Source organism: Chelonoidis abingdonii, chromosome 1, assembly GCF_003597395.2.
Source record: "Chelonoidis abingdonii isolate Lonesome George chromosome 1, CheloAbing_2.0, whole genome shotgun sequence".
NCBI lineage: Eukaryota > Metazoa > Chordata > Testudines > Testudinidae > Chelonoidis > Chelonoidis abingdonii.
The window spans coordinates 347,186,330-347,200,543 of record NC_133769.1 but is presented as its reverse complement, the minus strand read 5'-3'; the positions used below and the strand labels follow the sequence as shown (position 1 = coordinate 347,200,543).

Genomic DNA, 14,214 nt, shown 5'->3' with positions numbered 1-14,214 from the left:
GAGTTACTTGTCCACTCTGATCTCTAAATCCTTTTCAGAGTCGCTGCTTTTCAGAATATAGTCTATTTCAAAAGATTGGGAGGTGAGATCTGAGAGTCTGTTTTCTAATTGGCCTCAAAGAGGGAGCTCTTGGCCTTCTAGGTCAGTGGTTCTCAACCTTTCCAGATTGCTGTACCTCTTTCAGGAGGCTAATTTGGCTTACATACCCCCAAATTTCACCTCACTTAAACTGCTGGCTTACAAAATCAGACCTAATACAAAAGTGTCACAGCACACGATTACTGAAAAATTGCTTCCTTTCTCATTTTTACTATATAATTATAAAATAAAGTGAGATTTTAGTTTGTACTGACTTAGCTAATGCTTTTCATGTAGCAGCCTGTTGTGAAACTAGATGAGCTGATGGACCTCTGCTTACCCCTACGGGTACACATACCCCTGGTTGAGAACCACTGTTCTAGGTAACAGTTTTCTTTCTCTAACTTTTGATGTCATACTTTCCCCACTGATTAAGTTCTTCAGATAATATTTTTCAAAAAAGAGTGTATCCTTGCCATTGGTAAATTGTAGAAAAGCCAGCTAAGGAGAAGCACTCTGTATTTACCAGTGCAATTACTGTTCTTGGAAGTAACACAGTGGCGCAGATAGTCTTTTATAGGTGATAAAGAAGAGGTAAACATGAACAGAAGTCACAAGTTACATAGGAACTGAGGTAGCAGTATTAAGTATGGTTGCCATCTAGTGTTCAGAATTTGGTAGCGTTGGACTTTTAGCCATTTCCTGTTTTTGATTTACAGCCAACCCCAAGGATTCTGTTGTCATGGGTCAAGATTTACCAATTTATGCTGCTGACATTGGAAGGGGAGTAATTACAGATTCTGGGCCATCATTTAGACCTGATAGTACGGTTAGTTATACTGGAAATTAATATGTCGTTTAAAATAACCATACTACTTAAATTCATCTGACTGTTTTAGCATTTCCTAGACCTTTTTATTAACTTGAAATATGAATTTGAAGGTGACCTGCAAAGTATTTTGCTGGGGGCAGGGAGAGTTATTTATACCGTAATTTTGTTGTTTTATGATGTACAAAACACACATGCAATTCTGCTTCCTTTTTCAGTAGAAATTCAGGTCTTGTTTGCCCTTTATTTCCTGCAAGTTTTCATAGACTACTAGAGAAGTGGTGTGAATATTACAAGTTTCTGAGTAACTGATAGATAAAAGGGTTTTAAGTCATTTAAACCTGTTTTGTTAACACTTTAAAAAGGACAGCAGCAAAATCTTTGAAACATTCAAATATCTTGTCCCTTTCAGTTCAGGACTAAGAGAGCACTTATTCCAGCTTTCCTGGTCTTCTAAGGATTTGTCCAGTAAAAACAGGGGAGAGAACTTTGTATCCCTGATATTTTTACAATTTAAAACAAAGCAAAATTTCTAAAAAATAAAATCTTTTCCGGCCCCATTTATATGACATAAAGAAGCAAAAAAGACACAAACCCAGCAATCTTCCTTTGCATGTCACCTATAAAATAAACATGGAGGCTTTCCAATGCTGCACTTCTGTTCCTCTGAGATCTGCTCTTTAATTATTGAAGTAGATCTGTGATGAGAAATAGCCAAATCTGAGCACCAGTAGATCACCTGGTTTACATGGTGTATGATCTATATACAGTTCTGGGAAGCAATATAATGGTTCTTGAGAATGTGTGGTTGTCTGTGGTTGGGGTGTGTGTGTGTGTGTGTGTGTGTGTGTGTACACATGCATGTGTGAGGCAATTTTTTTACTGAGCAATGATGAACCTTTATTTTGTCTGACTCTTCAAATAATGAAGGTTTCTACACTTGAACTGAGCTCAAAATTTAAGTGTTTATATTTTAAATAATTTGTCTTGTCCCTACGCAATGCTATAGTCATATTTTCTTGACCCTAGGTAGCACTTTCTAAAGGATGGACAACCAGTTTTGCTCCACAGGCAGCCTGTGATTATTTGTCTTCAACAACAATTTCCACTGGCAGTTTTTTAAGCAATGAAAAGTTGGATCTAAGCCCTGCTAACACTGGTAAATATTTTTTTCTTATAAACTGGATTTTATTTACAATATTATAAAGGAAAATGAGTCTAATACTTGACATTAGTGAGTTCTTCTGAAAGAAGACTGATTAATGTGAAACTTGACTTAAGCCTTGTTAATGTTGCCCTCTGAAATAGGGCATAAATAAAAAGTAATGCATGTTCTATGGTTGTAGCTTTATTTGACTTTCTAGTAAGCTAAACATATTAGCATGTTAACTACAACTACAGTAGTTTTGGCAAATGGCAACCGATGTTACAAGTACTGTTGTCTGAAATACCTCAGGTTTTCAAGTTGGCAAAATTGAAAAAAGAAAACAAATTATAAATTGTTTATTCAGAAAAAAAAAATTAACATTTCAGACATGGCTAATCAGCACATACAGTAAGTCTTTGCTCTTCTACAGCTATCTGTGAGTTTCAGTATTACTTGACAGTTGGAACAGTGATCACAAACTTCAGATGTTTTTTCACAGCATACACTTTGTAGCAAGCCTTACAGATATGGTTTTATCAGGTCTGATTGTTTTTATATGTTCATAATTTTCTGGGAAAATCTCATTTGGGGAAGAAATTTCATGGTCTTGAGTTAATGTGAATGTGAACGATATGACAAGTTAGTACACATAAAACATGCACTTCGGTGTGACTGAGTTATCATTATGACTAACTTTTCTTTACTCTTTTTGAATACACTCTTCTGATTAAAGATTTGTCAAAATATTTAATAATGCTTTTACCTGTCATGTTATGTAAATTTTTTAAAAGGCAAACTGGCACTGCCCTACGTAATGAATGTTTAAGGATACATTAAAAAATTGATAAGTGCTCAGATGCTGTGGCATTGCAGGCCATATATGTACCTGAGAGAGAAGGTAAAGATCGTCATGCTTTTAAGTTGCTACGCTCCATTGAGCATTATATAATTAGGTGTTGTCAATGTAGATTTATAGAAATTGCTGTTAAGTTTTGTATGGGAGAGAATTGTGATAGAAGACATTTTTTTAAAATCATCAGTTTACATTGTTTCAAGGTTTATGCTGTCGAACAAAAGTTTTTCAGACAAGTTCACTTAAGTGGCTCATTTGCAAAACTGGGTGTCAGACTTATGGTTTATCTTCCAGAGTTGTTGTCTTCAAATAGTGCAGAGAATAGGATATTGAGAGAAACAGCAAGCAGCCCTTGGGACTCTTCAGCATATCCAGCACCTACCACTGCTCAGCAGAGGCAAGAAAATTCTTCTGAAGTTTCTGAATTTCATCTGCCTGCAGAAGAGAATTTTATCTCTAATAGAAGTCAAATTCAGCAGATCATAGACAAATATACAAAAGATTTGAACTGGTTACCTGAAAACAGTACATCTTACCATGGTAATAACTTGTTTAGAATATGAAGAATGAATACAAGAACTAGAGGTATACTGTGAAAAAGAGTTTAACAAGAACATACATTTAATCTGTATTCAAATTTTAATTACATTTTGTTAATCACTAGATAATATACATGTTGATGTTCCTTGTTCTGCTGATATTCTGCACCCTGTGGCCAAATACCAAAAGGATCAGAGGCCCAATTATATAGTCAGTTGCATATGTGCAGCTGGTAGGATAATAGAGTGGTTTCAAGATTTTTTTTACCATAGATTTATCTCAGTCTGTAGTGGAAAAACACACATGCACAGGTAACAGTAAATAATAAATAACTAGCATTTTAAACCAAATCTGTTAAAGAAAATGAGATGTAATTTATATAGCATTTTTTATATACCCTTAACGTTTTTGTTAATACTCTATGCCTTCAGATTAGAAGACTGTGCATGAAAGTATAACAATATGGTCATGAATTACTACTTAGCTTCAGCATTTTAGTTTATCACTGTCCCAGAATACTTGAAAACAATCTTAGTTTTTACTTTGAGTTGACTCAGCACAACCTTATGGGTATTGTATACACATGCATCACTTCAGAGATACAGTGATGTAGATAGCTGTTTTAACACAAAATACTTGCAAAAACTATTTGTAAACGTAAGTCTTATGCATTACATTTATAGCACCTGAGCTGTAGGTGCCAGGTTTGCATTTTTTTAAAATAAATTTTCCATTTTTTTTTTTAAAGCTCCAGCAGTTGGACTCGATTTTTCTGATATGGAAAGAAATTTCCCTAACTTTCAACATCAGCTTTTTCAGCCTTTGGAACCAAGTCCTGACTTTGATATCTCGTCATCCCTTTCTCAACACAGGATTTCTGAAGACAGCAAAGATTTTAGCAAGGTATTACACACAGTTTTGAAATAAGGGAAGGCATGTAATTTATGTAAGGTTACAATGTTATGTGATTAGAAACTTAATCTTTTGACATTTTCAGAAAATACAGTGGCAAGTTAGTGTTTTTAATCTAGAACTGACAATGTAGTTCACAATAATTTGCTTTTTGTGATATAAATGGATCTGAAAGAAACGTTAATTACTGTTGCAGTTTTTCTCTTGTATTATATTTGAGAATATTTAGCCATGATCAATAACTAAACTCTTTGCCATGATTCTTCTGCCACTAGAGTTTCGCTTTCTCAAGCCAAAGTCAAGACGCATCTGTATTTCCTGAAGACACGTCCTCTAGCTTGAAAGCAAGAATTTACAATCTGCATTCTTTTCTTAATACAAAGAAGCTAAACAATACTACATCACAAGCGGAGGAGTCAATTAAGGCAAATGTTACTCTGGGTATGGATCTGTTTTTAATGTCTAAATGTGAAGATTTGTAGTTGTTTGGTCCCCTACAATTGTGTTCTCTTGAAGTTAGTGAGACACTGCTAGCTGTTCGTTACATACTCTGTCTTCTCTGCAATGGCATAGCTTAGCTCTTACTCTGTGCCCCCACTGCTATTGAACAAGACTGTGTCCACAGACCTGGTTCCTTAGTTTTTCTGCTGTTGGGTGACATTCCCAGGAATTACACAATCCGGTTCTTTGCCTTCTCAATTATTAAAATTGACTGTTGACTTTGGTATACATTTCCTTTTGAGAGCATATGTAATTTTTATGTTCAGACCACTCTGTAATGTATAGATACTGCTTATTTATTGATAGAGTTCTCTTAACCAAAAGGAAAAAATGCTGTTCACATTTTAAAGCTGTGGGCACCCATTCTGTCTGTCTCACCTTGCTGTTCCTGGGTATTGCAGAGATCCAAATGCAGAATGTACGATGCTCAATATCTAGACATAATGGTGATTTAAGGGTAGAATTTAAAATTGTAATTTTAGCTTAAATCATTAATTTTTCTTAATCCTTGTAAATTCCATCTCTCCAAAACCAATTATTTCATGTACTGAAAATACAATAAAATTATGTGACATGCATTACTATGGGCACTTTTAAGGTAGATCAAATTTTAGGTCTGTGATCTGAAGTCTATTTTTAAGCAATGACTAATCTCAAAGTATGAGTTGTTCCTGTGGACTTCAGTTTTTTTGCTGCTGCTGTTCACCATTAGTCAAGTAAAACTACAGATATTTTGCTTGTGTTAAGGTTTGCAGGATTTGGCCATAGGGAAATATTTTGAAAGTTTTCTACATATTACAAAGTCTATTTGTGTGTGACATGACCTGCTTATCAGTGATATCTTATTACCATATTTAGAGACATGTATATTTGAAAGAATGCTTATCTGCTAACTTCCAAATATTAAAAAAACACCCTAGAATCAGAACCTCTTATTAGATAGATATAATCCCATTGCTGTAGTATCTAAGTGCCTCCTAAGTATAACTTGTTTTGTATGTGTAGATCTTAAGGGAAATCTAAGTGAGAATAACCACCTGATGTAATTGGCCTTTATAAGAGAGAACAGGCTGTGTTCAGATTTTTTTCTACTGTTAATGTATACAGCACCAGTAATGATTTTTTTCTTCTTTTGCTTCCTTTAGAGACACTGTCAGAGAGGTTTGAAATCCTAAGGCTTTCTAACTGAGAGTGATTTCCAAGGGCCAAATTCTCTGGTTGGTATAAATTGGTGCAGCTCTATTGACTTCAGTGTAGCTGTGTCAGCTTACACCAGCAGAGAATCTGGCCATAAACATTAAAGAAAAAAGGACAAGTTACTATGTCAAGAAATATAAAGCTATTAGAGATTGTGTTTAAAAGAAACCAAAATTATTTTGTGTAAAATAACTATTTTTAAATGAAGATACATTCCTGATTAATACTTAGGTTTTTTATGATTTGGATATTTGGCCATCTAGGAAGAATTTCATTCTAATTCACCAAATTGACATAAAAAACACCATAATATCTTAATAAATGTGAATATTATGCACTGGAATGAAATTACTGGAGTTAAAACATTGTTGCCTATTTTACTGTGCTTTTCTTAAATGCATAAATAATTACTTTCTAGACCATGGCTTGCTTCCTTTTTGTAAACTCTATTGTCTGTATTCAGACTTTTCTGACAGTCTGACTTTTTTTTCAAGCAGGTTCTGAAGAATCTTTTCACCCTCTTCACTTGGAATCTACCCTGAATGAGCACAGCCAGAGTACTGAACAACCAATAGGTCTTCGCATTGTATTTGAACAAAATTCTAAAATTAAAAAATCAGAGAATGAGAACTACGTTTCACCTGTTGGAGACCAATATGAGGGTCTGGCAAGAAATATAAAGAATATTAATCTCCAGTCTTCAGTGGAAAACCTGCGGAGTCCAACTCTGAGTTCATTGGAAGAACTGGGTTCATTTTATCAGCTAATTACAACACAGAACACAGAAAATGAGACTCTCCTGACTGAACATTCAGTAAAAGAAGTTGTAGAACTGAGAAAAGAGAACTTGTGTTTTGAAGAATTACCTATTGTGACACCAAATAAACATAGGGATCTTACTGAAACCCCAGTTATTAAAAATGAAGCAAATAGGATTGTGGAAGGTGACCACTCACAGTGCAGTAGAAATATATTGGAGGAAGAACAAAGCATTCTAGAAGCACAGGTGTCATCTAGAATGCCTAGAGCAATAGACTCAGAAATCTACGTCAGCCCTTCACAAGCAACTAGACAACAAAATGGTGATTTGCCAGAAATACCTCAAAACCAAAATTCTAATTCAGTGCTCACAATAAGTTCAGGGTCACATTCCTTACAAAGCCGTGGGCCAGTCTGGGTGAGTGAAATAAAGGTTCCACAAGGTAATTGTTAGTGAGTTAAATGTCATTCAGATTTCAGCCAATTGCTCCAAGCTATTTTAGACCTTTTGTAATTGGAAAATTTAGCAAAGTTCACTTCACAGTTTTAGTTGGAGACTTCTTAAAACTTGTGTAATTTAATCTGAAATTATACTGATCTTCGTCATTTTAGGTCTAGATTTTCATTGAGAAAAGGCTAGCAATTATGGAAAAGGAAGATGAGGCTAAAATGCTTAATTTAGGAAAACAACAAAGCTGTGTTTATAAATGCTGTTTCCTTAAGGATCAAACAAAAGCTACTGTTGTTTGCCAAGAATTAGCTTTCAGGCTGTAACTAGAATTCCGGTCTAGAGCTGGGGTGGAAGAGAGGTTTTGTACAATGGCAAATTAAATATTTAGGTTGGACTGAGCTCCTTCGGAGGAGTTCTGAGTACAGCAATAAATGTGGGAAGAGCACTTTGCCTGAGGTATTTCTTTCACTGCCTGGAGCATTTCTTTATCTGTATGTTGAACAATTCTTTCTTTTGTAACAGGCTAACAAATGTTGCTGTTGCTAGAAATATTGATTTTTACCTTGATGATGTCTTCTCTATTTTCTAGGAGACAGAGTCAGGGCATGGTATTATGGAAGAACCTGAACTGACTCTGATAAGCTCAACTGACATCAGTGTTGCAGAATCAGACTCGGAACACATTAGCCAAGAGAAAAAAAGAAAAAATAAGTTTGATAGCCTGGCATATGTTGGCCAGTCTGAACTTAAAAGTTGTTCTGAGGTAAATCTTGATCATCTCTCATCATTTTGAGCCTGGTACTGCTGATTTTTTTGCTTTAGTAAGAATAAGAAGAAAATTGGTAATTTTAAAGCATGTAATACAATATTGTAGATCATTAGCATGTTTTGGGTTCTCCAGAGTTGCAAATATTTGAGCCATTTGGTGGTAATGCCATGTCTGGTAGGTTGGGCTTATGCAGAGAACTAAAATCCATCCTGCTTTCTTCACTTCATCCTTTGCCTTACCCCTGCAGCTTCGTTGAGATGGAGTACTCCAAAGTTCACACTGTCAGAAGAACAGAAACGTCCTGCTGTTGTTAGTGTGGCAGAGCAATAACCCATTCCTGGAAAACTCAATGGGAAAGGCAAAAATCCTATTACCTTACTAGAGAAGGGGCATCCAGGAATTGGATAGAGGCACAGTTCAGAGCCATTGCAGTAATCAGAATAGACAGAAGAGGGTGGGCTCATTGCATTACTGCACTAGTCTTTTATTATAGTATCCTTTTTGTGTCTTCTACTCAAATTAAACGAATGAGGTTCCCAAACCCCCTAGGGTACTGAATGACTAAGTCAGTGGGTGTGAGTATGCTATTTAAGTTCTGACTGCAGGCTTTCTTATTCTAATGTAGGAAACTTGCCCCTAGGTATTTTGTCATAGACTTTTATTGAGACTTCTGGAACTGAAATCCAGACAATGTTTAGGGGTCTCTCTCTGTCCAATCCTCCCTTTTCCTTCTCAGTGGGTAAACTATAGCTTTTCCTCAGCGTTGCATGACTCAAGCTAGTGTAGCAACTGTTCCATCCTCAGGATATTTCAACAGCTCTGGAAAGGTCCATGAGGATGCTAATGATAAACCTTTAAAATCAGGTTGTGAATCATTGTTTCCTCATCTGAGAACTGTCAGTTTTCCAGGCATTTCCTTGGTTGGGTTCTCTTTGACCTAGATCATTCTCTCCCTGTTCAGATGCTCATATGTTGTCCACAAACTGTCCCTGACCAGTTCCAAGCTCTACAGATAATGCCAGTTAGGATTAAACCATTCTGTCAGTGGATGATCACAGGGTAATTTATTCAAAGAAGATACATTTTCTCAAGACTATGTGGATGACTGTAATATAGTTGATGCCAGCCAGTGTTATGAAGGAACATGCTAACATAGCTGGTTTCTTGGGAAGATGATCACATACATTCAAATGAATAATAATAATTCAATTGCAAGAGGCCTAGAGACAGTGAAGAGCTCCAAAAGCAGCAGAGAATCCTGTGGCACCTTATAGACTAACAGAGTTAGAGATAATGAGGTTAGTTCAACCAGGGAGGATGAGGCCTGTTCTAGCAGTTGAGGTGTGAAAACCCAGGGAGGAGAAACTGGTTTTGTAGTTGGCAAGCCATTCACAGTCTTTGTTTAATCCTGAGCTGATGGTGTCAAATTTGCAGATGAACTGAAGCTCAGCAGTTTCTCTTTGAAGTCTGGTCCTGAAGTTTTTTTGCTGCAGGATGGCCACCTTAAGGTCTGCTATAGTGTAGCCAGGGAGGTTGAAGTGTTCTCCTACAGGTTTTTGTATATTACCATTCCTAATATCTGATTTGTGTCCTTTTATCCTTTTCCGTAGAGAGCTCCAAGTGCATGAAGGTGGCTTTTAAGAAGCAATTAGACAGTGGAAGAAATTGAGAATAAACAGTTGGAATCTGTTGTAAACATTGGGGCAGCTTTGGGAAATAACATTTATCTGAGAATAGGAGAAGGAGACAGAACTGTGTGAGAATGGATGTGGGAGCTAGAGATGGAATAGGAAGAAAAGCAGTCAGATGTAAGTGGGGGCAGAAATGGGTCCTGAAGCAAAAATGAGACGTTTGAACTTGATGAGGACAACAGGCTTCAAGCGTAAGAATCTGATTTTTTTGTTTGTTTGTTTTAAGAGAATTTTTATAAAATGGCTTTTAGGATTCCCTGCTGCTGTGTGCTAACTACATTTTTCTTGCATCTGTGCTAATGAAGAAAGATCTGATTCCATTGGCTCCTTAATTGTTTGTTCCTTGACAACAGTGGAGATGGATTAATATTACTTCACTAAAATGTGTAGCCTGTTCTAAGTACGTTATATCAATCGATTCTTCTGTCTTGCAACAGGGGAGAGAATTTTTACCTTTAGACCCAGAAGCAGATTACTCTGTTTTCACGCCTTCTAACTACTCTACAATAGCTCAAAGTCCTAATGAGGATCAGTCTCCATTACATCGATCTGCAGGTACTCATGTGTAACTTCAGTATACTCATTAGAACTGAAACAGAATCTCCAAAATATTAAAACACTGGTAAAATACAGCTCCACTTATGGTAGACTTGTAATTATATAAGTATATGCCACCATTCATTACAGCATTATACTAGATATGGTCCAGGTCCAATGTATGCCACTGTACCATGGAAACAGCTTTTTTTGCCTGTTCCTGTTGAAATGTCTATTTTAGCATTGCCTGACTTGAAGACTTACTTCAACAAGAAGCTTATTAACTCCTCTCATTACACAGTCTATCCTTCCCACTAATAAGAAAATAGTCTTTCACTCCATCATAATGTACCACCAGCGTTGCTGAGCCATCGCGTAATATGTAATGTTCTCCATCTTTCCTGATTTCTTATTGGTCTCCTGCCCCTTAGTACACCTCTGCCCCGACATAATGCGGTCTGATATAATGAGGATTCGGATATAACACGGTAAAGCAGCGCTCCAGGGGACGGGGCTGTTTTACCTCGTATCCAAATTTGTGTTACCGCCAGCGGTTCCTCTGCGCCCACCTGTTACTTGCTGTGGCCCTCCCCAGGGCCCCCCTCCGCCCCAGCTCACCTCCGCTCTGCAGCTCTGCTTCTCCTCCCTCCCAGGCTTGCAGCGCCAAACAGCTGATTGGTGCAGCAAGCCTGGGAGGGAAGGGGGAGAAGCTGACCTGCGGCGCGCTCGTAGGAGGAGGCGGAGCAGAGGTGAGCTGGGGTGGGGGGGCCCCAGGAAGGGCCGCAGCACGGTGCCGGGGGGGAGAGAGAAGTAGGGCGGCAGCGGCACACTCAGGAGGCAGAGCGGAAGTGAGGTAGGGTGAGGAGCGGTTCCTCTCCCTACCCTGATATAACACGGTCTCACCTATAACATGATGAGATTTTTTTGGCTCCCGAGAATCGCGTTATATTGGGGTAGAGGTGTATTTGTAAGATCCTCAGACCAAAGTTCTGAGGATTGGCATGGAGGGGTGCCTAGTATACTTCGGAGCATTCTTAAAATAAGAAGTACTCCTCTGACAAGCTAGATCTGCTCGGTGGTTTGAGTATGTCAGTCTGTAATTTGGACCCTATTGTTTACAGTATGTTTTAAGGTATTAAGATTTAGGAACATGTATTGCAAATACAAAATGCTATGTACGTGCACTGTAGCTTTAAAATAACTGTAGGAAGCATAAATCTGAATTGCTGTTTGTTTAGTAAATTTCCTAATTCTCTTCAAATCAAACCCTGGTACAATCCATGAAAACAGTAAAGCTCAGTTTTAGGACAGTTATTTAAATTCATGGGTTACTACAGCTGATTAACCTATCAGTGATAAAATCAAAAGTACTAAGACCTTCCTTCTTTCTTCACAGTCATGTTGCTAGAGTTCACTTCCACACCAGGTAGTTTACAAGAATCATTTTTAAGGAGAAAGAAAAACTTCGTCCAGAAGTCCTCTAAAAGAGTGGAAGAAATAAAAAATAGAGAGAGAAGTTCTGAAAAGCCTCAAGCTAAGCTGTTTCAAAGGGACAAGACTGAAAGATTTAACATGCCAAAGGAGGATTCTCCTACTTCTGGTAAATTTCATTTGGCAATAGGGATTAGGCATATGGGATTCTTCTAGTAATTATTCTATAAAGCAGGATAGATTGTGCTACTTTTGGATCTTTGCTCTTGCAGATCAGAATATTCTGTAACAGGGGTTCTCAAAGTCTTTCACTGTCTGGATCACATCTTAAGTAAGAGCGTTTCAGAGATACCTCACCCTCTTTCATAATCTAGGATCACCTCTTCACCTGCTTAGTTATAGCAAATCCCTAGAAAAACTGTAATTGCTTACATAAAAAAGCAGTATTGAGAATGTAACACATTTTTAGCTGCTTTTAATGGAAATTAAAAGCTGGAAATAAGGCACAGAGCTAGCACCATTCTGATGGGCTAGCTCTCTGGCCCACTATAGACAATAGTCTAAAAACTGAGATAGCCTTACAACTTGGTGGTGTTTCTCTGTATGAGATAAGATTGTTACTAATGTCCTTGGCTGAGATTTAGAGACTTACTTGCAAAAGAGAAAATTCTGCCCCATGGAGTCCATTCTACCAGCCTGTTTCTTTTCAAATGTGTTTTCTCCAAAATAGGAAACATGATTGTTTTTGTTTCAGACCTTACTGCCTTTTAAGGCCAGTGTTCAACTGCTGTCTGTAAAAGGTGTAAACTTGTCCTGGTAAAGATAGTACAGTGGATACTCCTCCAGTTCACTTTGTTGTCACTGATCTGTATGAGCCCACTTTTGGACAGGCCTCAGTTGGATTTTTAAATATTTTTTTAAAAATATTTTGTTTAAAACAAAGGTGCAGTTGTCAGTCAATTGAAGAAAGTGGAGGAAGTCAAAGTGTGCTCTCCAGAGGACAGAAGGTCTGCAGATGTTCAAATGCAGCAGCGCACTTTAAGGTATTGTGTGAATATAGTTGGGAGAAATTAGACTAAACTACTTTTGTTTCTGAAATAATTCCTGTTGCAGTAATATAGAGTCTTAATTTTAGCAATGGTTTCTTATCTCCCATTTATTTCAGCCCCTTAGACTTAAATTAGATGAATACTCATGGAGACTAGTATTTTGGAAGTGCAAGGTAGGAAACTGGGGTAGAGAAGCAATTTTTCTCCAGGTCAGACTGGTAGAGACCCTCGTTTGTTTGTTTTTTGAGGGGGCCACTTAAGGATCTGGGGCAAAATCAGTACTTGGTCGTGCTAGTGAAGGCATGGGGGGGCTGGACTTGATGACCTTTCGGGGTCCCTTCCAGTTTTATGAGAGAGGTGTATCTCTCTCTCTCTCTCTGTATGTATGTGTGCGCATGTGTATATATAGATGTAGATATTTTTTTAATAGGTCTGACTAGGTGATCATGCTGGTCTCTTCTGACCTTAAAATTTATGAGTCTGTCCACCCAATTCAGGCTTAATCATTTTCACCTTTTATTTATAAAACTTCAGACATACATAGGTCAGAATTCAGTAACTTGGGCCTCTATCGGGAAGTTCTCCTGTATTTTGTGGTGATCATCGCCACCTCTTATCCCTGGTCTGGTCTGTCAGACTTATTTCTCCAGTTTGGTTCTACTAAACTTCACTTGCATATGTAATATGGACAAGTATAAGAATCCATTAATTTAATTTTTATCCAGTCAGCATTAAGCATTTTCTTACGTAACCCCTACAGTACACATGTGCAAGCTTCAATTTACACAACTTTTGCTGCTTATACAGTTTTCATGTCATCTTGTCCTTATTTTTACCCACTAAAAGGCACTTTTAGGATTACAGGGTTGTATATTTATTACACTAATTAACTTTTCCTTTTATCAAAAATCTAATGTAACACATTTTATGAACAAAACATCACCTTCGTCCAACCAGCAGTAGCATTATTTAAGCAGATGTATGGGGGGCGGGGAATGGCAAAACTACTCTCATGCCAGGCAAAGTTAGGCTGAGACCTTGGCCTAGTCTTGCCGCATCTAAACTCATTTGCTATCCATAATTATAAATTATTCTATATAATGAATGACTTTAATGAAAAGACTTTTGACATACAGAGTTCCATGCAAACAGTTTTTCCCCTTTGGGTGACCTCAGTTTGAGTTGTTATAGCTGAAATAACTATTCATGCCAGTGTGTTTACTATTTAAATCAAAATTCACCATTTTAGATCAGTAAAACATTGGGAAAATTGCCAATCACATTCTGTCAAATGTCAAGGAGGTAATATATAGTAAAACAAATATAAACCTCAAAACTCTGGGAAATAAACTTATTGAATATAAATACTAATAAGGATTTTTGGCATATAGAGAATTACACAAGTTGCATTTTTATCTTTTCCAGTATATTAACCCTGTATACATAATACAAACACTTCAATTTTAAGTT

General features: G+C 37.2%; 1 protein-coding gene and 1 non-coding gene across 10 annotated transcripts in view; both read left to right on the top strand.

Annotated features, from left to right (window-relative positions):
- CEP295 (centrosomal protein 295) overlaps positions 1–14,214 on the top strand; it is a 48,898-nt gene that overhangs the window by 32,535 nt on the left and 2,149 nt on the right. For 4 of the 9 annotated variants that reach the window (XM_032776606.2, XM_075061737.1, XM_075061738.1 and 1 more), the window contains 10 exons: positions 798–907; positions 1,937–2,066; positions 3,202–3,447; positions 4,196–4,350; positions 4,635–4,800; positions 6,552–7,234; positions 7,857–8,030; positions 10,165–10,282; positions 11,661–11,864; positions 12,639–12,738. In XM_032776606.2, the coding sequence (XP_032632497.1) occupies positions 798–907; positions 1,937–2,066; positions 3,202–3,447; positions 4,196–4,350; positions 4,635–4,800; positions 6,552–7,234; positions 7,857–8,030; positions 10,165–10,282; positions 11,661–11,864; positions 12,639–12,738 (2,086 nt within the window). Of the gene's footprint in view, positions 1–797; positions 908–1,936; positions 2,067–3,201; positions 3,448–4,195; positions 4,351–4,634; positions 4,801–6,551; positions 7,260–7,856; positions 8,031–10,164; positions 10,283–11,660; positions 11,865–12,638; positions 12,739–14,214 lie in introns of those variants that run through there. The other 5 variants (XM_075061735.1, XM_075061736.1, XM_032776609.2 and 2 more) reach the window with 5 other exon arrangements.
- On the top strand, positions 1,603–1,685 carry LOC116822625 (small nucleolar RNA U2-19). The gene has a single exon (XR_004373206.1). It is a non-coding gene; the product is annotated as a small nucleolar RNA U2-19 (small nucleolar RNA).